Source organism: Anguilla rostrata, chromosome 5, assembly GCF_018555375.3.
Source record: "Anguilla rostrata isolate EN2019 chromosome 5, ASM1855537v3, whole genome shotgun sequence".
Lineage (NCBI taxonomy): Eukaryota > Metazoa > Chordata > Actinopteri > Anguilliformes > Anguillidae > Anguilla > Anguilla rostrata.
Window position 1 is genome coordinate 35,936,363 of NC_057937.1, and position 26,294 is coordinate 35,962,656.

A 26,294-nucleotide genomic window follows, 5' to 3' on the forward strand; every position below is an offset into this window, starting at 1 on the left:
CAACGTCTGCTTTGCAGCCTGAGAAATGCATTAATATTGGCCCCTATAGAAGACTTAACGTTTGTGTTAATATCTTAAGTCGTTATGCGCACTTTTAAAAGGATCGAATTCACTATTTCTCTGCTCCTTAACAGACTCGACACTACAACACATTCGGGCTAGAATAGCTCCAGTTCAAAGCAAGTATCACTAAGTAAGTAGTATAAGCTTGCACTGAATGCACACGCATTGTTTGAAAGTGTGTGCTCGATTGTTGCCATTGTGGCTTTTTCACCACCTGGTGGTGGCTGCTGTGCTATTAGGCATTGCTTTGTTGGAACTTGATTTACAAACTGTTGTGCGCCCGGAAGACATCTCAGTTATTAATTATTATTTGCAAATGTGTAATTTGTTGTTAGTAATGTCTCCAAATTACCTTCTTAGATTTCTGTCAGTACTGACAATGGATAAGACAATTTCTGCGGTTTCCGATTGTTGGCCAGCCAATTGTTGGGGCAGGGTTCCTCTACTGACCACTTTTTGGTTGAGTGTGCATATGCGTATGCATTGCTTAGGAAGTGCAGGTTAAGCTTTCGAATGAATGGAATAGTATCTAATGACTTTTAGCTTATATTATAAAGCACAGAAAGTTATCCGAGTATGCATAGCTTTGCTTGTGAGCTTATACTGTTTTTTTTTTTTTTTCTTACAGCGCATAGCCCAAGATGAGGACCTCTGTCACATAGGCCTACATAACATATATAATTTAGTTACTTCAGGATGTGAACTAGAGATTTATTTGCATAGCTCAAGATAAAGATGGTAGTAATGCCACTCTCGCCAGCTGCACTCAACTGAGAACGCATCCCCTTTTTAGGCCTGTAACATGATGAGAACATCAAAAGAAGAGCTATCCGACTATTCAGCGTCTCATCCTCTTCGAGAGGATAAAACCAATTAAGAGCAACTGGTAGGCCTATTAACCTTAATAAACAATCGATTAGACGTTCCAGCAAGTCCACAAAACAAAAGAAAATTATATTGCACAGGTGTGTGCAAAATGAGACAGACAACCTATACCTACTTTAAATAGGCACTATTGTCTTTGTGCGTATTGTAGCGAGACATTGCTGACCAAGTTTTCGGGACAGAATCAATAGACTATGTACGTAGGCTAATTTTTTTTCCAAAGGACTTGCCTACAAGCCCCATTATTTATGTAGGCCTACACAGAAAAGTACAACAGTTCTGTACCCACATGAACTACAATTACAATTACTGTTGCCCTAATGTATACACTTGTCTCTGTTATAAATGTAGGCCTACCCAGGTAGGTCAGACAGCACAAAACTTAGCCTACGTGATAAACAGGATCAGGTAAGCTAAATCGGCGATTACTGTTACCCTGAATTCATTCTATACCACCAAGAATCTTCACTAGGAATTCTGTATAGATACCTGGAACAATTTATTTTTTCCCCGTGGGTGTTTGGTATTTATTGTAATTGAACATTTAGGCTACTGCATGCCTTTGTGTAACTGCCTACCGTAGTCTTAAAATTAGGCTTCCCAAAGTTTGATGCTTTTCTTTCATGTCTGGTAACGACTCACTCTACTTCTGACGTTTTGTGCAGTGGACGAGATAAGGATTCCTTAATAGTTGACGAGGAGACAGTTTAGAAATATTTTTGGGACGCAACCGTTTGTGAATAGCCTAATGTCCTTCTAGAACAGGTATGCAATTGCATTGACATTGGTTTCTAACTAAAATCAACTGATGCAGTCTACGTATCCACGTTTCCTTTGTACACGTTTCTAAACATTGTTGCAACCATTAACTGCATTATGTAACCTGCATGGTGTCAGGTAACAACTCTGAATTCATGAGGGTTGGCGGTACAACTATCTTAGCTAGCTACTGTAGTCTACTTAGAGAAGAAAATGACACAAGGTTGCTTTGAGTGCTGAAACACCCAAACCGGACACCTGGACGGTCTGGATCTTGACGATACTTCTTTCATATGCTTGCTTCATCTGCACAGCTCAACCAATTGTTCACGTGGACCATTGCGTCTTGATCACACGTTAGAAAGTACTAAGTGTTGACATGAGTTGGCCACCTTGCCCACACTGTCCTTTCTAACCTGTGAATCAAGACGTGACAACCTATGAAAAAAAAACAGGAATTGTCCTGCGTCGAAGTAGCGATCGGTGTCACTTGCGAACTGCTGTCTAACACTAAATCCCCCTCTAAAGTGTCAGCATCTACTAGACGGAATTAAGTAACTGACCTACTCCACTCGGTCTTTCCCATTTGTTCATGTCATATCAGTTTACAAAAACACTATGAAAACGAGAGCTTCGAATTCGAAAAGATGTCGCGTATCTATCTACAGCATTTTGGCCATAACAAAACGTCTTGTCTTAACAAAGCGCAATTGTAAAATTATTTTCTTTGTTTCTGAATGTGTCATCCAATTTTTCGTTACACATGGTTTTGTGCCCGGTATATTTTCTCTTATCTCTCAATACGCTCCATATAATTTGCTAGCTCGCTAACACAATGCACGCCACAAAGACAGAGTAGGCTGTTTTGTTTAAAGAACTGGAAGGGGGTGTGGGGTAGTGGTCGATTTGCGCGTGCGCTGATGTTCAGATCATCCGGGTCCCTGCCATTGAGAGTGTCTGAAGGAGGCGGGAAATGGCGTCCACAGAAGCAGTGCAACAGCGGACAGACTGGCGCTGAGTACAGCTAACCAGAGACGGCTATAAACAGCGGCTGTCCCTGTCACGGGCACCAGCAGCCAGGCAAACACAGCCACGCCGGCAACGAGATATTGTGGAACCCGGCGAGTAAGTAAAGGCGAACAATGTCGTGGCTTTTCGTTTGTGGGTGTCGTATAAATATTTACTCAACTCTAACTAACATTAACACACAGCCTGCAACTGCCGCTGGTGCACATCTCATGGACGCTCCTGTTTTGAAATCTGCCTCACGTATTGACAGGGAACTCCAAGAAAGTCCTATTTGTTGCACACAACCAGGCAATGCTCATTAAAGCAAGCGAATGAGTTAATTGATATCGATAGGTCTACTTAATTCGGAAATAATCTTCTTTTAAATGTGTAGCAAATAGCCATACTGTTCAGCTAGCAGTCTTGATTATTAATTGTATTGACAAATCGCTATCCAGGGGCTAACAGACTTACTAGATGTAACGTTATTGCTAACTGTTAGCTAGTCTAGTTATCAAGTTAAGACTGACTGGTTAGCTGCTACTGCTAGCTAGCTAACGTTACGTGGAGGTGAGCTTGTCTGCTGTTGACTGACTAGTCAAAAGCAACTCGCCACTTTAATCCTACATATTTCTTCTGTATTTTTAATCCACAGAAAATGGCATTGTCTATTTAAAAATACCTGTGCGAATGACTTGGGAAATTTTAGCGGGTTTTTTAAGATTGTGGCCTGTTTGCTTATTTTCCGCCTCGGTCTTGAGTGTGAATGATCATTCGAATTTCCCATCTTCTTTTCCGCCTACTCTGTCGTAGGGGTGGGGTTTAGTACTGGTGCCCTGTTGAAAACAAACAAGCTAACATGGTATAGCTACATAGCAATGCAGGCTACCTAACTAGCAATGTATGCATTGTTATATAACTACGTATAAAATCTAACCAGCTAGACTATATTTGCATGAACGGAATGACCAGTTAGAATTATTGCGTGTAAGTGAGATTCAACCAATTTAGCCGACTGGCTGTTTTTTAAAGGATAACACAAGGTTTAGCTAACAAGCTAGCTAGCGATCAGTCAATTCACTGGTTTCATTCTCTTTGAGCTGCTAGAGGGGGGCGTTGCTCTTCGTCGTGTTTCTGCTTGCATGGAGTTCCAAAGTGGCTGCATGAAGGTAAGGTTAGTGTTTTGTACAATATCTGTCCAGATAAATGTCACGAGACCTGGAATATTTCACCAACGGTTACAGATAGAATTCGTACGGGTTCAGTGAGTAACTTACACTTACGGCAGCGAACTTTCTCTAGTTATTGCCACCGTATTCTTGTAAGTTTTGCTGGAACCACTACTGGTCAAACCTTAAAGCGTAACTTACGACTTTGTTCATGATTGTAGTTTGTCCAACGATTTATTGCATTCCACACACGGTGATATCTTGCATAGCGAGCTAAGTTTCATAAATATTAACTTCTCTTGTTAACGCAGTAGTAGTTTGAGCACCAGATACATCCACAACAACTCAGCCAGACAAATTAACGTTACCGTATTTAGCAGTTCTAAAGCATTCTACGGACACAACGATCCGTCATTTTGTCATCGTTGTACTGGACATTCCCAGTGCTTCAAGTATATCTTTAAACGTTGCCGTTATTCATTCGAATTAAAGCGGTTGATCGTAATCATGATTGTATTCCATACTCATGACGTCATTAAGGGTTAATACCTGTAGTATTTCCCAGAATATCGATTTTTTGTGCTACTTCAGGGCCCTTTGGCCTGGTTGTGCGGTCACAGCAACTGTTCCTTAACATTTAGCGCGTTGGTTATAAGGACTGTCTATTTATTTTTTTCTGCTTACAGATTTGCCTGTTAAATGGCAGGCTACATCTAGTGATTAAGAGCTGGCAAGATGTCTAAAGAATGGTGCTCGGTATAACTAGATAACATTCTAGCTGTCATAAGCAAAGGAAGGAATACTGACTTGATTTCAGTTTGGCTGGCAGCTCTCCCTATTGTTGCTTGTCCTCATAAAGCCTTGTACTTCTAGTATTCAGCCAGCATGTCTGGGTGTGTTAAGATAAAGTGCCATTTTAGGAAATGGGACAACTATATACAGACAACTATGGCATATTCTAAGCAGGGTTTCAACATTAGCCTCACAATTCTCAAATATATGCTTTAAAGAAGTCCTGCATCAAACATATTTAGTGCAGTAGTAATATATGGCTTGATTCTGCTTATGTTGACAAGTTGGAGATTGTGTAATCCTTCCTTTTGGAAGTGGTCTTTGTCTGTTTGACAGTCAGCTTTAACACAATGCAAGTTCTGCTTACTTGCGTGATTTATTCACAGTTAACTGATAGAGGGTCATCCACTGTTGCGTTTCATCTCCTCAAGTCTGACCATTGGACATCCAAATTAAAGATTAGCGTGAGATTTGGGAAAAGCAGTCTTTGGACCTTAAGGACCCTGTGCTATCGAAATCATTCAGTAGAAGCTGCACTGGACATAAAGAGGACGAAGAAAGCAAATGTCAAGCTTGTTTTACTCTGTTGTGATTTCAAATAGTTTTTATCCTGAAATCCAATCCATAGTTATTGCAATACCCACTACAGAATGGTCTGGAGACTGATTGATATTACATATCTGACATGGCACTTTTTAATCAAAGATGCAGCCTTAGTGTGCTCTTGATCAGAAGGTGAGATCAAGTGAATATCCTATTGCACAGGCACTCATGTTTGTGACAAAAAAAAATGTCTTAATTTTCCTGTTTATAAATTGAAACAAATATAGCTACATTTGTCTTGTGGCTGTGCGAACAATGAAAATGAAAGGAAATGCATTTTATGCAGGTTCTTTAAGCATGCAGAATATAAGACAAATACTCCCAACTCCCTGTGTAGAAACACCCAATTAGCAGTGGGACATCTGCCATTTATATTTCTTTTGTAGTGTGTAGTCATCTCAGTTCACCTTAGCATTAGATCATGAACTTGTTTGATCTAATCACTGGCTTACAATGAAATGTGGCTAGTGTGATATGTGTCTTCTTATAAAAGTGGAATCAACATCTTGCATGCTCATTGTTTAGACCTGCCCTGCAGGTGATCAGAATAGTTTGGTGATTAGAATAGTTAGTCAGAGTTTCTTGATTGAAAGGTCAGTGCCTTAAGTACATGAACCCAGGTTTTTTTCTTTTTAAAACTGTCCCTTCTCTGGGGTAGTGTATCCTTTTGTACTGACAAGCTTCGTCATCACCTTTGTTGTGTCAACAGGTGGAGTCCAACTGCATATTTGTTTCAACTGATCTAATTGAGTGTAAAAAGAAGTGGGCTTAACCTTTTCTTTGGTTTTTCTAAATAATTCTCTTTTTTAATCTGCAAAGATGAGGTGTGTGTGTGTGTGTGTGGAGCACGCATAGTAGTACACGCCTTTTCAAACAAAACGAAGAAAAATGCAAATGTAACCTGACTCAGATTCTGGCTGTGCATATCACAGCAATGTTAAAAGGAAATGAGAATAGCGGAGATTCGAGTGATTACACGGTGGCACGCTGTTGCGTCGTAGCTACAGAAGAGTTTTCTTTGGGAAGATGGCTACACAGGGCAGTAGAGTGTCCAGATCTGCTGTGTTCCACGGCCGTCGTCCTCGGTAGCGGCTTGCGTTACGGCGAACGATGACCAGCTCAGGCAGGTTCTTCTGCTCACGCCCACTCGAGTGCGTCGTCGTCCATCTTGTTCGCGTCTGACGAGGAGGGATGGTCCGCTCAGTCGACAGCCCAACGGTGGAATTCCCCCATCAGTCATCTCACACCTCTTGTTCTCTGAGCCACGCCCCGGTCCCACAGCCGCGGGAGAACCTTCTGACTGACGTGCGTCCGGCTGGCCGTGTGCCAGAGATGACTGTCATACAGGCCTGGGGTTGGACCATACAGGTCTGGGGTTGGCCCGTGGGCCGTAAAGTTGGGTGATTCAGCAAGCAGTCCACTCATTGTTATCTCACAGAATTTACACCCTTCCTCTTTTCATAGTTTCACCGAAAGTAGCTACAAAAATAAAGGATACTTTGGCACAGTATCCATAGTTCTTTGTGGGAGGGAAAAGACCCTGTTCATCTTTGCTCACCCTGGTGGCATCGGTGTCCCTGTAGTTATTCACTTCGCAGGGGTCACGCACCACCCGACTCTCACATTCCACTAGTTTTCAGGAATTGGTAAGTAATGGGGCACTTTGTAACCCCTGCCCTGCAGTGCAGTGGTCTCCACTGTATTTGCAGCTTAGGGTCAGATGCAGCCGTGCTGTTTGTGTTTGGTTAAAATGATTGATAACGGTCCTGTTATTTTACAATCTGATGGGTGCTTTCAGTTTTCCTTTTGATGAATAGCTTTAGCACACACACACACACACACACACACACACACACGCATGTGCGCGCGCACACGCGCACACACTCAATACAGCTGCATACATTCTCCACCCAAGCATCAGTACGGTGTCAGATCGGCCTCCAAGATATTTTTATTTATTTTTGCCGCATGAATTCAACTGTGCTTCAGTTGTCTTGAGTTAAATATGCTGTTGCTTTCTAAAGACTCTTTGCAAGGTGGCAATGCTGACACTTCCAGATGGTTCCAGTTTATATCACAGAATATACGGAGGCGGAGAAAAGCAGATCGTTTCACCTGGGAATTTTGCGGTTTTTACCAAAATGGGATCCGAAGCTGGCAAGAGTTTCTGAATTAATACGCGATTAAGGAATGCGAGTTTTTAAAATAACGGGCGTGCTTTAATGCCAAGCTTGTAAATGAATCTGGTCGTGTACCGACAAATGGGGGAAAATATCCCCTCGGGAAAATGGATCCACATGCTCCCAAGCCTTTACGGTGATTATTGTTCCTTAATCCTTTGTTCCCTCCCCCCACTCAGATACAGTATAGTGCCGCCATTGAAATTTATACATAAATTTTTTCATGAGAGACAACTGCAGGGTACATTTTTTTATTACTGTTAATTGGCTGTAATTAACCTCAGAAAAGGGGGTGGGCAATGGGGTAGGAGTTCTGCTCGGGTCAGGATGAAACTATGTAAGGCTAGTGTACGCATGTGTGCCTTTTGGAGAGGGGGGCACCTTCTTCAGTGCATGTGTAAGTGCATCTGGTTGTAATTTAAGGGGAAAAAAATCAAATGTGGGGGTGGCGTTACAATGAAGAAAAATGGACAATCTGTACTGTACTCATGGATGAACAGTTCAATAATGTCATGTGTTTCTGTGTACTTATATATTTCCTTAATTTTTTTTTTGAAAACCCCAATGAAAGCGATACAGGAGACCAATGAGATGGTGTGCGTGTGTGCGTTTGCTTTCGTGCACGTTTGCGCGGAGCTGCGGATGAGTCATTCTTTGTGACTGTAAAAATAGGAAACGGGCAGGCTGAGGCTGTGGTGGCTGGGGCCTGATCTGGAGCATGCCGTCCATGCATGCAGAGAGAGCTGCCCAACTGCTGCCTCGGTCTGGGCTGCACTGGGGTGGCCATTCATTCGTTCATGGGGTGGGCTGAAGGGAGGAGTGGGGGGGTTAGGTAAAAATCAAACTTTACAGGGGATGCGTTTCTTTTTTGTTTGTTGAGGAAATCAAGGGCAGAAAACTGAACATGCTTCCTTCCAGACGATGCATTTGAATCTAAAATGGTCCGAGTCTTCTTGGGGGGGCGGGGGCTTACGTTGATGGTACTACATTTGGTGTAGTTTCTCTTCCCTCCGGCCAAAACAATGCGTTTCGACTTCAGTGGGGCTTCTGTTTTGAATTTTTCTGTTTGTGGGGCTGGGTCCAATGAAACCAGCCAGAGTCGTGCCAGGAAAGGGAGAAGGCCGTCCTGCCAAAGATTAGGAGCAACCTCTTTTGCTTTTAAACTGAGGACAGGACATACCCACACAATGCTTTAAAAATCATAGCCGAGTGTACCAGGCGTGTGTCTGTTTCGCAGTACTTTTGTTTTTGTTTTTTGGTCTGTAGAATCTGGAAGAAGTTGGGCTTTCACAAATCTACACATGGTTTGGAATTGGCAAGTGGTGGTGGAACATGTCATCGGCTGATGTGGCTGAGGTGTTTTTACAGCAAATAAGCAGTGGATCACATAGGGATTGGGTCAGCATTAGACGGTAATTTAGTTATTTACTTGTAGGCCTGTGGTATTTTATATTGCCAATGTGCCAGGATACAAGTGGTGTAGTCTGCTTCCCAGTACTTACACACTGAGGAAAGAGCTTGTGGAATTTCTGTATTATATCCTTTTAACCACTGGAACGTTTGACACCCATCTGACCTTCTTGAATTAATTTACAACGTTTAAGGAAAATTAGAATTCTTAAAAACTTGACACAAGAAAAACAGACTTGTATGGTTGTCTGCACAATCATTAGAAGTGTGATTGCAATAATTCTGGGGGAAATTGAAATGAGACATTTTAACATTTCTGCCACTGAATTTGTAAAATAATACATTTTCTTTTTGTAGATGATTTGTAGGATCCCATAAGACTCATTGAACCCCATGATGCTACAGCAGGGTAATTCTACTGGGGGCCCAGGTGCCAAGTGAGGCCCTCTGTAGACATACTCTTGCAGGGCTGTGCACTTAGTCTTGGGGCAGTGGCACTGGAGTTAATAAATGCAAAAGTTTAGCAGCACAGTAAAACATTTAGTAGCCCAAAGTTAACTTTTATTCAGACTAATCTCATTTTTATTGCCAAAAATTTCAACTAAACTACACAGCAGAAAATACATGCGAAAATTGGAAACCTCTGCGGTCTTTTTATGGAGCAGTGTCAATGATAACTATTCATTTTCATTATGGATGTACAGTGATATCAGGCTTCCTTTGGTATCTGCTGGTGAAAGCTTAGAGCCATCTTTTCAGTGTTAGCCAGTGATAGCTTAGCACAAACATTTTACTGTTGCACCGATGGTGAGATTATTGCCATTGTGATGAGCCATTCACACGCCAGACGAGTGAGACATTTGTTACGCCGCAGATGTGGTAAATTAAGTGAAAATGGAATTCTCAGAAAGCAGCTCAGTCGTAGTCATCTGAACCATATAATTATTAGTGTTATAAGGCTTCATTCTTACCAGCCAAACTTGCAAAGGTACACAAACTCTCTCTAGATTCTTTTTCTTGTCTTTTTCTTAACAATAAAGTAAGCAAGTTGAAATATTTGGTTCCACAAGTAAAATTTGTTACATCTGTGTGCATCTGCTTCTTCCATGGAACGTGGAAACTTGGTTGCAGTTTGCATTTCTGCTCTAATGTAAAACAGGGAGCGATTGACATCAGCCAGTATGGCCAGTCAAATACTTGCCATTGATTTCAGCCCCAGAATGCTCATATAGTGCATCAATAATTTGTTTTTGATCAGATCCTCTTTCAGTGATAAACTACAGTCTAGAGCGGGGGGTTGCCTTCTGGTCCTCATTTTTCAGTTAACGAACACTAACATTTGCTAGTTCACATTAGTGTTGTGCACCAAAGATGTTTAAAAGATTATGGATTCAAAATAATGAAATATGACAAGATTCTGAGAAAGAATCAATTTACTTTTATTGGAGAATCTACAAAGTTTCTTCTAAAGTTCCATATCCAAACAGTTTTGACTCTGCCTCTTTTTTTTTTTTTTTTTCATTTTTGAAATGACCTCAGAAAATCTATGTCTCAAGAGAGCTAATGTTCAGATGCATAAAAAATTGTGACCAGGGGACAGTGTCCAGGTCTTCGATTAAGAAGGCAGCCACTTTGTTTATACCTTTGCAGTAAATTTCATTTATGCATTCTTGATGGCATGGTGCATGCGGAATGCACCATTAAAAAACAAAAAAAACAACAAAAAAAAAAAAAAGATCTGTCCCACAGAAAAGAGTAGATGAAGAACACTGCTCAACACCATGTGGTTTCTCTTAGAGTGCATTTCCAACGTGGTGTGTTCTTCTCGGGCCATCCATTCGCTCGCAGACAGCATTTCAGCGGTGAGCTCCCCACAGAGGCTCAAACTTGTTTGCTTCGTCCGTGTTAGATTAATTCCACAGCGGATCGACGTTAGAGAATCCACGCCGGGGGGGTTTGGACGCTCCCGCACAGGCGAGGGGAAATTTCGGCTGTGTTTCGCAACCGTTTGGAAACGGCACACACACAAGCTCCCCTTGTGGGGGCCTTCATTTTCTTCACTGAAAAAATGCATGCAAATTTCTGAGAACAAAACTGCAAATGGGATGATGTAACATTTGTGGATTACATTTTGATATTTGCACACTTTTCCACTGGTGCTTTTCAAAGAACTGATAATTAAAAAAGGCATTTGAGAAGGTTAGTAAAGTTTTGTGCTCTGCTTATTTTCCCTTACATCGATTCACTACTACCGTCAGTTGGCTCATTGTAAGGACTAGGAAGCACATCTGTCAGTCCACGTACACTTCTGAATTGTCAGATAACTAACTGAGTCAGCCCAAAAAAATTCACTTGCATTCACCCACCATTTAATCTAATTTGCTGGCCACCACTCAATAAGCTCTTCTCCTTGCGCTTTTTAAATGCTTTTCAGTGTTTGTTTTTTGTTGTTTCCCCCCGCCCCATTCTGCCTCGGTGCCTGTGTCTTGCTCCATTGTGTTTTTACGCTCCCGTATCTCGCTTCTTTGTTGTGGTTCGACAGGAAACCGCTCTCTGGAAACAGTTGCTGGAAAATTCCGTCGTTGAACGGTCATTTTTCATTAGATGCTGGCAGTCCGCTTGGCAGTCCCAACTCCTCAGTGCGGCCATGCGGTTTCCACTCTGGGCTTATGTTTTCATGGCTTCTTCTCGACACCAAATAATAATCACGTACTCTCAGCATGATCTGTGGTGTTGTATTGACTTGAATTTATGCTTTTTGTTTGAGCAAATTTAAAAGATTTCTAAGTATTTTTTGCATGGGTGTGGTTTAACAGAATGCTAACCAGAAACAGCAATTAGATCTACTTCAAATTTTATGTTACACTTGTTTGGAAATGAGACGGAATCAGAACTTTTCATGGTCTGTTGGGACAAGTAAATGAGGCACAAGGTTCAATGATCGACAGATCCAAATGTATGCTGAATTTTGAATGTTTGGGGGGGAAAAATTGTGTATGTGAAGATGTAAAAATGGTGAAGATGGTGGAAATATAAGTACCCTCTTCCTCTCCCTATGTTGGCAGAATCTGTGTGCCATGTCTCTAAGTATAGACCATCTTTCTTTGGAAACGTTACGGAGGACACCATATCTGCATGTCCTGCACTAAGTTAAGATAATTACCCCCACCCCAATTCTGAATAGCATCTTTGATCATTGGCTCTTATGCCAAGGTCAAAGGTCACTTGTCCTGAAATAGTTCTTTCTGTGCTGGGTATAAAAAAAAAACAACTGTACACAAGTTCAACAGGAAGTGGGGGGGGGGGGGCATTCAAACGCGTTCGGAATGCATTCCGCTTGCGTGCAGCGGAAAACCGTTTACGCGCAGAGCGGGGGAAAATGGCGCAGCGAGCCGGAGATCGGGCCGGACGAGAGCGTGGCGCGTCCCCTCCGCGGCGACGTCAGACCCGTGAATAGGGGCCGTGCAGGAAGGGCTCTCTGGCAGAACGCCTAACAGGGTCCCGGAACATGCCGGAACGCATTTTCAGCCGGCAGTGTTGCATAAGCAGTACGGAGCATTTGGGGGGTGGCGGGGTGGGCGGGGGGGGGCGTCTGAGCGAAGAGCAGCGGTTATTTTCAGGAATTTTTTTCCTGCAAGTGACGATGGCTTTATAGAGAGGCAGGAGATCACTTTTTGCATAATAGGAACGCATCCACATTTGTTTTTTGTTTCATACAGTTTTTATAAGGTTTAAAAAAAAAAGAAAATTTAAACCATGTCGTACATGTAAGCGGTTTAAGTAGAATCAGGAGGTGATTAAATGTTTCTGGCGGATGCATTTGACCGTGGCTTTGCGGTCGATCGTCCTGTGCTTGGGCTCTTTCTCCTTCGGCGGGGGGCCCTTTTTAAGGCTGGCAGGGCGCACAGTTAAAATCCCTCTGCGCCACAGCTTGTTTGGACTCCATGCACTCCCATTGTTGCGCACCCATCTATGAGAGAGGACCTGAGCTTACCTCAGCCGGCTGCATCCCACTACACCCCGTGCGACCCCCGTGCCTGAGGGGTCACAGGGTAACAGCTGAGCAGTGCGGAACAATACCGCGTGTTCCTGGGGGGGGGGGACTGGGAAACGGCGAAGATTCGGTCCGTTTGGATGGGTCTGGGACGAGGCTCCGCTGTTCTGATGTGTTTGTGGCGCAACCAGATGTTGCCGGCCGCCACTTTTGAGTCTGCCAATCAAGTGAAAGAGAGGGGAGGGCTACTATCTGGATTCAGTGAAGGGTGTTTGTTTTACGAGGGGTTGCCTATATTCAGGAGTTCCTCCTATTGGTCTGCCGTCGTAGTGGCTCCTCCTTGTCTGTTAGCATTGGATTTAGAATTGACTTGTTAGCGGTGAGAAGTGCTTGTTTTGAATTAACACTGGTAACCAATTTCCCCTTTGTCCTCTTTCCCCTCTGTTTCTCCTCTTTATCCTCAACTCTACTCTCCCCTCCCCCCCCCCCACTTTTCCCCCTTCCTCCAACTTCCTCCAGTCTTACATGTGACGTTCAGGACGATGAGGCTGAGAATGCGCAAAGCTTCTCAGCAGCCAAGCCCCGCCCACACGCCCCGCTCGTCCCGGACCAAGCGGAAACACTCCGAGGTGGAGGAGTGCGCGCCCGCCAGCGGAGCGAAGATGGAGAAGCCCGAAACGGGGATCTTCTCCACCATCAAGAAGTTTATCAGAGGAACTGCCGTCAAGGTTCGGGAGGGTCCCCGCGCGCGCCGGCCTCCCCCCCCGGCCCCGACCGCGTGTCACATTCCCTCGTTTGCTAATAATCAAACGGCGCGCGCCGCCGCGCGGCTACACATTTTACAACCGCGCGTTATGTAAGCGCCCCTCTGCCCCGCCCCCTTCTCCAGACCCCAGTATAGCAGCAATCCAGATTTAAACTGTAAATTCAGTGTTTGCAAGGGCCGCCCGGCATCGTGTTCCTTCAGAAGTGCGCTGAGGAATGTTACTGCTTGCCTGAGAACTCCAGCCATGTTCTAAGAATAGCATTGGCTCTGGAATGGTTGCATAATGACAGTAGGTAACATTAGGCTCAGCCTAAACAACTGGACAGCTTTTTAAATTTATTTATTTTATTTTTTTTTAAACGCACTACTTGTGTAGTGATACCCATCTCACAAGGGACTGGAGTTCTTGCAAAAGGGTTTTCAGCCAAGTGGAAACCACCACTATATATATAGTTTTTGTTCATTCGTAAAAGGGTTATTTGGTTTTAGAGTTCAGAAGTCCGTAATCATGGGTTGCCGTGAAAAGAAATTGAGGATATCCTGAGACAACTTGAATTGTTGTTTTTGATATCAGGTTTAGTTGGACCTGCATTCACAAACACAAGAATGGGCCACTATGCATTGTATTTGCTTTATTGCATTTCAGCTTCAATTGCTTAATTACACGTATCAACTTTATGATAGTTCATATAGAAATCTTGCAGTGTAAGTTTAACCGTTATATGCAAAGTTATTTTGTTATGCTTGTCTGAAGACCAAGGTATTACATAAAATAAGAGTCCTGACTTTCTACACTGTTTTATGTTAGAGTTGGTTGACTTTTGGAGTTGAACCTTTTTCTTGCATGAAACTGCCAGAATTGCAGGGGTCAGTACTTTTCAGTTTCAATTTCATATACATTTTCTGACTCACGAGACAAACGTATGGCTCATTCAGCCATATTCCGATGTAGCTGTTGAAAGATTCGTTGATGAAATGCAGAGTTCGATACATACCTCTCCCCACGAGTTTATTTAGGATGATCCGATTCAGTGGTTTATGCCAAGGGTTGGATCGTTGTGTACATTTGAGTTGAATTGTGATGATGAGAAACGGAAAGGAGAAACTTCATGAGGCTAACGAGGAGATAGCACCCTTGCTAGCAAAACAAATACTTCTGCTTATTTCCCATTCATAATTGTTGTTTATATTTAGGCATTAATATCCTCTGCTTAATTGAGCATACAACCTTAGTCATTTTACTACTTGCGTTCAGAACCCCCTGATTTAAATGCGTTTGTAATGATGAAAATCAAGGCTTTGGCAACGAAGACGCAATTTTTCTGTGTGTAACGTGAGCGTTTGCCTCCGAGGTTATACTGCAATGTTCCCACCACCCTTATTTTACATGGCAAAACCGAAGGGTGGTTATTTAAAAAAATAAAAAAAATAAAAGTGAAACGAAGGAGGAAATTCATTTTATTAAATCAACAAACTGCATACATCACACATTTTGAACAGGCTTTCTGTTTGAGCTGTCGAGTGAGAGGAACGGTGGGATGTCAGTTTGCTCTGTCTGCTGCCGTTCTTCTGTGTCATTCCTGCTGCCCATTTTTGGAATGTACTTGGCTTTCCTTTCAGCAGAGTTGATCGCCTGCTGATATTTTTGATTAAGAGCGGTATATGGCCATGCTGTGATCAGGGGCTCCGTTAAATGGATTTCAATTACAAGGAGCTTTTTGAAACTGCTCACCAGAGACTCCGGTTCACCTGCTGCCCAACAACATTAGCCTCCTCTTTTTCATTGCCTGCTTAGCGCTAATTAAGTTACGGTGATTTACATAAGCTGTTGCTCCCTTTCTGGAAAGCGACGGACAGCACTGCCTGGCAAAATGTGGCTATGGATCTGTTTTTGTTCAATAATCTGGCTTTGCCTTGATCTGACCCCAGAGGAAAAATTTCTGCCCTCACGGCCACCTTTCCAAAGCCTACGTGGGTCCAAAAGGCTCAACGAGTCTGGCCTCAACGAGTCTGAAATTTCTGTGTGGCTCTAAAAAGCCATTTTATAAATTGGAGTGTAATGGAAAGTATCAATTCGGAGGAACTGATTTGGTCTAAAATATGGCTGTTGGCTTTTTTAGTTATTCCAGTAGAAGCAGACCTTCCCAACATCCCATCACTCACTGCTGCGATAGTAAACAATCTAGGAGGTGTTTGTACCATAATGCAAGAAGCACATGACCAAATCAGCTGCTGATTTGTTTGACAAGTGAAGTAGATAATGAGCGTGACTCTATAAGGGCAAGCTAGTCTCAGTGGCTTCACGCTGACTTTGGGGCTGTCCTTCAGGTGGAGCAGGAGAATCCGGCCAAGAGGAGCCGCGTCGATCTGGACAACAACCTGATCTCCTCCACGCCTCAGACTGGGGACAGGGCCAACCAGGGTGTGTCCCGGGCCCACCGGAGGGGACCCGTCAATGGGGGTGAGACAGGCAGAACTTAACCGTTTTATTTATGTGACCACGCTCATTTATTTTTATTTTATTCATTTACGTGTGGATTCCCCCCCCCCACACTTTTTTTTCTTCCATTTTTGTAAAAAGTGCAGTTCTTAAATTTATTTATGTTCAGATGTCTTGCTTTAAATGTCTTAAATGCTATAGTTCTGATGGATAGGGATTTATTGCACTGAAGAATGCACTGAAAATGAGGGTCACCAAAGGTCGAATTCATGCAGGATTCATGTTTTTTTAATGCGAAAAATGAAAAGGCACAGAAAAAAATGTGCTGTGCTGTGAAAACGCAGGTATATTGATTGTGACTTTCAATTCTGCTTCATGTTGAGAGATGCATTGATTTGCAAAAACCTGCAACGTTTTGTGATATTCAGTGTTTAATCTGCTGGCAAACCGATCATTAAGCATTCATTAAGCTCATTAAGAGATGGCATATTTTGTTGCATAATGTGTTCGAAATATGCTGTCTCTAACCACCCACAACAGCAGTGTTGCTTGACTCCAAGTTGCATGCTTTTTGGGTTTGACTGTGCACATGTAAGCCAAGTCCACCAGTAAGATGCATGCTTGACTTTTGGGTAGTTCTGGAGGAACGTGATTTTGTGATTTGACTCAGGCAACACCTGTACAAGGGTACGCTAAGTGACTCATTACAGAATTCTTGGCGAGCTAGCAACTTACCGCTTAAGTATCCAAAATGTAGGCTCCCACAGTGTCACTATTGTGTTAATCTTACCCTATTAACTTCATACCTCATGCTAACTTAACCCCTTCCAGTTAACATCATATTACTAATGCATGAACAAGGAGATGGGTGCTGCTCTCACCCATTCTGTAAATTGTGTAGCTAACCTTTAGCAAAGTACAACAAACTAACTAACTAGTTAATACATTAGAATTTAACGCAGGAATCTAGCCAGTTTAGTAAATATCTTGTGTAATATTACTGAGTAAAGAATAACACGAGTGCACATTAGAACTAGCCAAAAGAAAACAGTTGTTTGGTCGATGTTGCACAGAAATGGCACTGGTAGTTTATTCAGTTTATCTTTGGAGGCTTTAAATCTTAAATATACAAGAATTTGTGAACATTTAACTTTTTTAAATTGAGCCAAGTTATTTTATGTATATTGACATTTTTGAAAATGCTTTTTAAACAGTTTTTTTATTTGTCGCACGTCTAATGCATTACTAACCATCAATAATGTGTGTTTGTTTAAAACGCTGGTGAAATTGGTCATTTTCATGACCTGCGCTTTGAAAATGCATATTTCTGAAGAGCAGTGTGGCCTGTGGTCTTAGAATTGTGTAAGAACAATAAATACATGTTCTGTCGTAACACCTTTTCGTCTTCCATCCCCAAGACACCTCGAACCACGACAGGAGCAAACGGGCGAAGCCCAACGGGAAGCTGGAGGAGCCGAGCAAGGTCGTGACCAGCCCGCCCCGCACCACCCTGCTGGGGACCATCTTCTCCCCCGTCTTCAACTTCTTCTCACCAGCAAACAAAAACGGTACGGACCACCGCTTGCTCCCACTCTCTAGCGCAGGGGTCTCAAACTACCGGTCCTGGAGGGCCGCAGTCTCTTCTGGATTTTGTGATTTCCTTTCAGTCAGCAGCCAATTAAGACCTTGGAACCGACTCCTTAGCCAATCGGTAGCTTAAATGAAGCACTTAAGTGAAGGAACACGTCAAAAACCAGAAGACGCGGCGGCCCTCCTGGATTTGAGTTTGGGAACCCTGCTCTAGCGAGAGGGGAGGGGGGGATTCGGTAACGACTGGCCTCCTTGAGCCTCCGTGTAAACGGAGAACCTTATTTTCAGAGTCCTTGGGTGCAGGCACGTGGAAATGTACCTTTCAATTAAATTAGCGCAGACTGTTTAGGCTGAGCTGGTCTTATGAGTCGCGGTCACTCTGTCGAATGCTAATCCTTTGTTTTCTCCTGCATCCATTATTGCACTCGTCTGTTTTGTTGGCCTTATCTGCTCTCCTCTCTCCCCCCCCCCCCCACTCTGCTCTTCTCCCCCTCTCCTCCTCCACTCCCCCTCTTCTTGGCGTCCTCTCCAGGAACGTCAGGCTCAGATTCCCCGGGCCAGGCGGTGGAGGCGGAGGAGATTGTCAAGCAGCTGGACATGGAGCAGGTGGAGGAGACCCCCACCTGCACGGCCACCGCCACCTCCACCGAGGGCGCGGGCATCCCCCTCTTCCCCTGCGCTCCTGCCCCGCCCCTGCGGCCCCCGCCGCCCCCCGACACAGCCCCAGAGGACGGGGAGATCGTCACAGACGCCGACCTGCCCCCACTCACAGGTACACACGGAGGCAGCCAATCACCACCCTCCTCCCACACACAGGGCGGACCTGTCACCAGGATTCCATTCTGCACTCCATTGTAGCCAAGGATGTCTTTCACGCTCCCCACCGCAGTTGCTACAGTTGCCCCTCCAGGGTTCGCTTGTAAATTCGAGGGCGTTCTGTGTGAGGATCACCGTTGTATGTTGTCACAAGTGAGCTTCGGCAGCTGTCTCAATCCACTCTCTGTGATCCTGATGTGCGGTCTCTTTTTCAACTCTGTCTCCCCCCCCCCCCCCCTCCGTCACCGTGCCGGTCCAGCGCCCGGATCCACTCCAGACAGCGGCTACTCCGAGGCCCCGCCCACGGCGCCGGCCGAGGGCTCGTACGAGGAGGACTGGGAAGTCTTTGACCCGTGAGTTGAAGTGCCGACGCTCACAGACGGGGCGCTCGCACGCACCGGCCCCCCCCTCCCTCCCTCCCTCACTCTGTACACAGTACCCGGGGCCGCCAGCGCTGCTCTGACCTGGGGGTGCGCCGTCTCTCTCTCTCTCTCTCTCCAGGTACTTCTTCATCAAGCACGTGCCCCCGCTCACGGAGGAGCAGCTGACCCGCAAGCCGGCGCTCCCGCTCAAGACGCGCAGCACGCCCGAGTTCTCGCTCGTCCTGGACCTGGTGAGCCCGCGGAGCCCCTCGGACCCGTCTCGCCCCGAGATTGCACCCATGCGTTTGCTGCGCTTACAAAGTTTCCCTCACAAACATACCCCCCACCCCTCCCGACGCCAGCACTGGAATAGTACACTTTGAATCGTACATAGTACAGCGAATCCAAGCGCTAATACTCTACTCTAGGGGTGCAAAACATGATTTTCACTTAATTACAGAAGAAACTCATGATAAAAATGGGGCACAAGTTTTTTTTATTTGCTTTTAGCTAACAATTTGGTTCCTTAAATTGAGGCCTGTATACTAAATGGGGATAAGATGGAGATCCTGGTATAGAGATGTGTCTGGGGACGGGATATTCCAATATTTATTCACCGCTGACTTCATTTTTTTCCCCCTAAAAGTATGTGTTGAAAGAGTTCCTCATTCTGAGATAATCACTGTTGACTCCCTTTAAGTACTGTAATCAGTCATCAGGGTATTTATGAGCCCTGAAGCACTGCAGTAAGGCTTCATTAAGTTTTAAGTTAAAACTGCGTTCCTTCTGTATATGGAAAATGCCCCTAGGACAATGAGCACATTCAGAAATGCATGGTTTACGGAGAAACAGTCTCTTTATTTCCCTTGTTTATAACAGCCCTTCCACACACAGACTCCTGTGGATCTCTTGTCTTTTTTGTGTTGCATACTCGTGTTGCTTTGGGAAATGGTCGATGAATGATGTTGAGATCATTGGCATACGTGCAGATTCACGTCAATGGCTGCCTTTTCTCACCACCCACTGAATGATTGTTCCTGCCTTGCTTCTCCCTCCAGGATGAAACGTTGGTACACTGTAGCTTGAATGAACTGGAAGATGCAGCACTTACCTTCCCCGTCCTCTTTCAAGACGTCATATACCAGGTACCACCTGCTGATTCCACGCTATTATTCAGTTATGAAATATCGATGTATCCTTTTAAAGACCCTGTGCAACTTGTAACCAAATTAAAGAAAACAGGAAATGAATGATTAAGCCTATTTTATTCACTTCACATTTAGGAGGTCTTCTTCATCCTGAAAGCAAGGAAATTCTTATGCTACTTGCTGCAGAAGGATTTGCTATTGGCCATTCTGAGACCATGTTTCCGTAGTAATATTTAACAATTAAGCAACGTGACCATTAGTGGCCATGCAATCAGAAGTGAATACCCATTCAAAATGGACATTCAGACCTACAGCTTTAACTTTTACATCTAAAGGAAATTATTTTTCTGATTATGACTTATTATACATTTATTTAGTACTGAATAGCAAAATCCTATAGACCAGTGGTTCCCAACCTCGGGCCTGGGGTCCCTGTGTGTATGCTGGTTTTCATTCCAACCGTACACAGAATTTTTCTTAATTAGGTTCCTTTCATGTTTAGAGGGATTAGTTAGCCTCTTAAGCCACATTATGCCATAAATAGCTATACATGCCACGACAAATAAAAATCTTATGTTCGCATTTTTCTTATTGTGCTTAATGGCCAACAGTTGTTTAAAGAGGTAACAGAACTTTTTAACTGATCAAATTAAACACTGACATGAATAGGCTCCTAATTAGCTTGTGGAACACATGATTGTTCATCATTTTTTCCTTTAACTTAATAAAATGCAGGTTTGACTTGTTATCATTTGATCTGTCTTTGAATTCATCATTATCTACCAAAGGGTTAGTTTTAGTAACTTTGTGTCCACACTTTAACCAGTTAGAAGCCTATTGATCCAGCACAGTCTTGGAGCAGTTGAATAGTTTTGTTGACTCATGAAATTCTGCATGGCATACATGGCTATTTCAGACATTTTGTGGCTTAAGAGGCTAAATAATCTCTCCGAACATGACAAGCACCTAATTGAAAAATTAACAGCTTGTTAAAATTCTGAGATTGCATCTCTGGTCAGAACAAAAACCAGCATACGCAGGGGGTCCAAGGGATGGGAACCACTTGCTATAGACCACAGATGTCAAACTCCAGTCCTGGGGGGCCGCGGTGTCTGCTGGTTTTTTGTTCTCAGCACCAGCGTTTTATTGATTGGCTGAGGAATCCACACACCTTCTTCCCAAGGCCGTAACTGGCAGCTGATTGAAAGAAAACCCCGAAAACGCACAGATACTGCGACCCCTTGGGATTCAGTTTGGCGCCCCTGCTGTAAACCCATAATATAATGACATCACAAGTTATGCATGCTTCCATCTGCTTGTGTGTTAAATAGCCACTGCATTACAACATGTATTTGGTATTGGGCGATGGCGTCAAACTGAGAGTGTTACTGTTGGGTCTTTGTTTTAGGCTGGGCTTTAAGATAATAAAAGTTTGGGAAACCTCTCTAGTCTCGTACTGTTATATGGGAGCATAGTCACCACTAGAGGGTGCAAATGGTCTTAATTCTGAAGCTGGCTTGTGAGAACATTGGTGAGCCACAGTGTGTACATATGGGCACAATATACTTCTTTTTCTTTTAGATTTGCTTTCATTTTAAGATGTGGGTTTTTTTTTCCTCTATGTGTCTCATGATTAAAATGTGAATATAGTAAATGTATTGGCTGATATGCACAGAAACCTGTATTGTTTATAGATATATGCAAATGCTTGTGAAAGATGAAAAAATTCCATTAGTCGCAGCCAATTTAATACATGTGTAATGCATGTGTGTTTGTTAAAATGCACACATGTTGTGCTGGCTGGGGCTGGAAGCCTTGCTGGATGCATAGTTGGCCCGGCCATAGCTCAGGGAACAGAGGGGGTTCCAGTCAGTCTTGCAACAAGCAGAATTCTCGCCAATTGGCCGCCCAGGGTTGGCCAAGCTTACACCCGAAGTGTCCTCTTCTGACTCGACGTCGTTGTGAGCTAAGAACGGTTATAACAACATTCTCAGGTGGTGGCTCACACCGTGGAAAGAAGCAGTGGCTTGTCTCTCAGATTGAGATTGGAGATTGCAGCGATGAGCGTGAACATACTGGGAGAGAACAGGTGTAAAATACACACTCACTCACACACCAGTGTGTGCGAGTGCAGGGGAAATTACCTGCTTCTGCTCTTGTCTCCAGGTGTATGTCCGGTTGAGGCCGTTCTTCAGAGAGTTCCTGGAGCGCATGTCTCAAATATATGAGGTAGGACACTTTGTGTTCTCCGGCATCTGCCTGTGTTTGTTACTAGTTGCACACGCACACATGAATCCCTTCCACCCTCCTCTCCCCTCACGGAGGACCCGTTGGCATTTTGAGACCCTTTCATATTTCCTCAGATCATCCTCTTCACTGCCTCCAAGAAAGTGTATGCGGACAAACTTCTCAACATCCTGGATCCCAAGAAACAGTTGGTTAGGTTAGTTCCATGAACTTTACTTGCGTTACTTGACTTGCTTTCTAACATTTGCTACGTCTCAATCTGTGTCTTTAAGTTGCAGTTGGAGCGCTGTTGGAATGTACCTAAATTTACCTGCCACTTCTTCCTCTGACCGATTCTTAACTGTCTGGGCGCATTACATTCTCAGGAAACCGGCGTATAAAGACCATTTGATTTTTCCACCCAACCCTGTAACCCACTACCTTGACAATCTGACATCGGTCACATTCACAGGCCTTAACTTTAACCCCGGCGCGTAACCGGACCCCCCATCCTGCGCCGGCACGTATATAGTGTTCATTATGGGGATACAGTTACAGAAGCGTGGGTTGGTTGGGGAGCTGCGCGTTAAGCTCATGAGGCGTTCAGGTGTCAAACCTTTGGTGGTTGTCCTGCATTATTGATCGGCGCCTCGATCGGGGCATTGATTTCTGTTCCCTTCTCGAATGTGATTGCAGGCACAGGTTATTCCGAGAGCACTGCGTCTGCGTGCAAGGAAACTACATCAAGGACCTGAACATTCTGGGGAGGGATCTGTCCAAGACCATAATTATCGACAATTCACCGCAAGCCTTCGCCTATCAGGTGAGGCCTTCAGCTGTATTCCTATATTTGCCACTCTAGGCCAGGGGCCTGAACCCTGGTGTACCACAGGCGATGAGTTTGGTCCTAACTGGTATTTCCTGGTTTTTGGCCGATGAAAATCCATGAAATTTAAAGCAAGCCTTTTAAAGAATTTTGTATTTATTTATGCACTTAAGCCTAATTAATGGCTCTGACCATATCAAGTATGCATTTCAAAATAATGTTCTCAAAAAGCACCTCAGTTTGTCATTATTATCGCCCAAAATGAGCAGACTGGTAAGTTCAATAGGCTTGATTCTACGATTTCTATAAGATGAGAAGCACACTTGTTTCCCACTTCTAATATGAATCTCAAGCTGCGCTAAAACTTAAAATTTGAGCCAGCAGCTGCCCAATTCCAGGCCTTGAAGTAACACCACTAATGGGAGGACCTGGCCTTAACAGGTGGTTGCTTGACAGTCATTGCCCCACCTAATGTGTGCAGAAGCAAATTTTATTTTATTTATTTTTTTAAAACCCAGTTCATCCTGCTGTACAAGGTATATATACTTGTATCTTTCTTCTTTAATAATTTTCTGTTTTCAATTAGTTTTCCGTGCAAAAATACACGATTATGTTGCTACATCGTGTCCATACTGTTGATAATGGACAGGGCTGGAATTTTAATAATTTGTCAGACAAACTGAAATCCTTCCAGACACATCCTGTTTGCCCACAAAAATTAATGAATAAATAATCACAGAGTGAACTCTGACCACAGGGTCTGTTGGCATTGTCACTTGGCACTGAACTCGACCAAGCGGTTTATTACACAGTTCATTCACCTCATCTAGTTTGGTGAAAGATGAAAACTAACCTAGCAGAACCCTATCCTGTGGTGATCCCTGATATATGTATTGGGTGCCTACATATTTATACCACCACCTTCATCATAATCGTCACTGTGAACCTTTAATAACAAAGCACTGCGCTCTTCCCTGCTCCCGGCAGCTTTCCAACGGGATTCCTATCGAGAGCTGGTTCATGGACAAGAACGACAGCGAGCTGCTGAAGCTGGTTCCGTTCCTGGAGAAGCTGGTTGAGCTGGTACGCACGCTTACTATTTCCACCCCTTGTCCTGAGAGCGCCTCGTCTGCCTGATTTCCTGCTTTACATGGCTGCCTGTCCATGACTGAACTTCATATCCGCTCTCTGTGTTATACACCCGCATGTTTACTCAGGCGTGAACGTAGCCAGTTAAGGTGCAGAAGAAAAATACATCCAGGGAAAGTGATTTATTTGTCATTTGTGGCATAAGTCAGCCATGTGAAGGTCATCAAAAAGAAAATTCATAAAACTTTTCAGAGAAACGTATATTTACTGTTTCTTTCTTTCAGTTTTCAGACTTAAAAGTGAACCGTGTTTAGCTGTTGAGTCCCTAAGAAGGGGAGGGAGCAACACTGGTGAAACTATTGGTTTTATTTTTATTTTTTTGAGGCGCAAAACTAAAAATTGCTAGCAGTGTGTTAAAAAAATCTAAGCACTAACGGCACTGTGCTTAGACAGTGCTGCTGATATAAATGACAATGACACTGAGATAAAGTACAGGTATGAGTCATGTGATTGCTTTCAACTGTACAAGCAATCTTCAGCCTTTGCACCTCAAAAAGACCGTCATGAAGCTGAAGTTGCTCTCTCTTACGCTTTCTCTCCCTTGTTGAACACCTCTTATCTTTCCTAGGACGTTATTGTTTTGAAATAATGCTTTCCCCCTTTCCCTCCCCCTCCGCACCGCCGCCCGTCAGAACGAGGACGTGCGGCCCCACGTACGGGAGCGGTTTCGCCTGCACGACCTGCTGCCCCCGGACTGAGAGGAACGCACCCAGCCTACCCAGACAAAACAGAAAACAAAAATGGACAAAACAAATAACTCATGGACATGTAAAAACAAACAAACAAAAAAAAAAACTCTTTGGAATACAACTAAAACAATGCCAGTACTGTTGAAACTGCAACTTTTTATGACCCACGTTGCTTTTAAAACTATTGTTGAAGAAGAAGAAGAAAGAAATGACATCAACAGCAGGAAGTTCTCAAAGTGACTTTGCTGAATATAGAATTTATAAATACAAATCTATCTCTTCTCTCTATATGAATATATATATATATAATTATACTCGTGTAATTGTAGGCAAGACCAGGAAGGGATACTTTGTTGGACTGGCTCGTTTCTTTCCCCATCCCCCTGGAGCGGTTTCTCTCTGATTTGCTGCAGTGGCGTCTGGGAGGCATTGTGTGAGCGGCTGGGATTCTCCTCCTGTTTGAACCGAGAGCTTGGCTCTGCGCAGAAGGCTGAAGGCTGCCCGCGCTCCGTACGGTGCTCCACAGTTAGGCTGTCGACACAGGTTGACGGCAGACACTTCATTTCAACAGGAATGGCCAGTAAAACAAACTGTGTACATATGCTTTTTTTTCCCCCCGCCTTCTCCTTCATCAGGTTTTTAAAACTTTATACTTTTAGCCGAAGATGATTTCATTATGCATTCCCTTTATAGTTTAGGTGCTTTTTTGTAGTTTTAGCTTTTTTTGTTTTTAAAAGTTTTTATCATATGTTGAATGGCTGTTTTTCCTGCTTTGTCTGCTGGTATAATGTACATTTGTTTTTTACGGGAAAAATGTAGTTGTTGGTCGGTTCATTAAAGATGCATTTATATAGTTTCTGTAAAATATTTCACTGTAGTTTTGAAACGGATATGACAAATTGGGGGGAGATGAATTGTACTCTTGGATAGGGTTGCGGCCTTGTGTAGAATGGCATACCATGGCCCTTTAAACCATAGTGATGGCTTGTCTGTTCTGCCCTCTGTCAGTTTGTACACCAACTGCTAGTATTTTATGGTTAGTTTTGTTTAGTGTCAATGCCATTTTTTTTCTCTCAATTTTTTGACAAGCCAATGTTTTTGTGCGCATTCTTTTTATCAAAGTGGCTGTATAAACTGAACAATTTCCCCCCTCCCAAATGTATTAAAAACATTTTAATTCTTGTGTGCCGTTTGGACACTGCCTTGTTAATCAAGCCAGTTTTATAAACTGTCCCCTTGAGGGGAAATTATATATGTGTATATATATATATATATATATATACTTTTTTCTCGCTAAATGATTAAGGAAGAAATGTGTGCCATCACAATGGATGAGTGATTGTGTCCGATGTCTTGAGTTATTTGGAGAAAGAATTGCAGGTAAATAGGCTGATGTTGCTGGCCTGTTCCCACACCCCT

General features: G+C 43.6%; 1 protein-coding gene across 2 annotated transcripts; it reads left to right on the top strand.

The window, feature by feature from the left end:
* The first annotated feature begins 2,620 nt into the window (after positions 1-2,620).
* On the top strand, positions 2,621-26,058 carry LOC135255169 (CTD small phosphatase-like protein 2-A). 2 transcript variants are annotated; one of them, XM_064335994.1, is made up of 13 exons: positions 2,621-2,832; positions 13,383-13,591; positions 15,958-16,090; positions 17,488-17,637; positions 18,192-18,431; positions 18,735-18,828; positions 18,977-19,088; positions 19,896-19,982; positions 22,152-22,214; positions 22,349-22,428; positions 22,908-23,034; positions 24,025-24,120; positions 24,819-26,058. In XM_064335994.1, the coding sequence occupies exons 2-13, from the start codon at positions 13,406-13,408 to the stop codon at positions 24,882-24,884; spliced, it is 1,434 nt and encodes a 477-aa protein (XP_064192064.1). In that variant the 5' UTR covers positions 2,621-2,832; positions 13,383-13,405; the 3' UTR covers positions 24,885-26,058. The 2 variants fall into 2 exon arrangements, with proteins under 2 accessions (XP_064192064.1, XP_064192065.1); XM_064335995.1 differs by lacking the exon at positions 2,621-2,832 and adding an exon at positions 3,673-3,884.
* The last annotated feature ends 236 nt before the right edge of the window (positions 26,059-26,294 follow it).

Coding starts and splice junctions, on each gene's coding strand:
- LOC135255169 (XM_064335994.1), top strand. CDS start 13,406: ATGAGGCTGAGAATGCGCAAAGCTTCTCAGCAGCCAAGCCCCGCCCAC. Junction 18,829..18,976: donor GACTGGGAAGTCTTTGACCC/GTGAGTTGAAGT, acceptor CTCTCTCTCCAG/GTACTTCTTCATCAAGCACG. Junction 23,035..24,024: donor CGCAAGCCTTCGCCTATCAG/GTGAGGCCTTCA, acceptor TGCTCCCGGCAG/CTTTCCAACGGGATTCCTAT.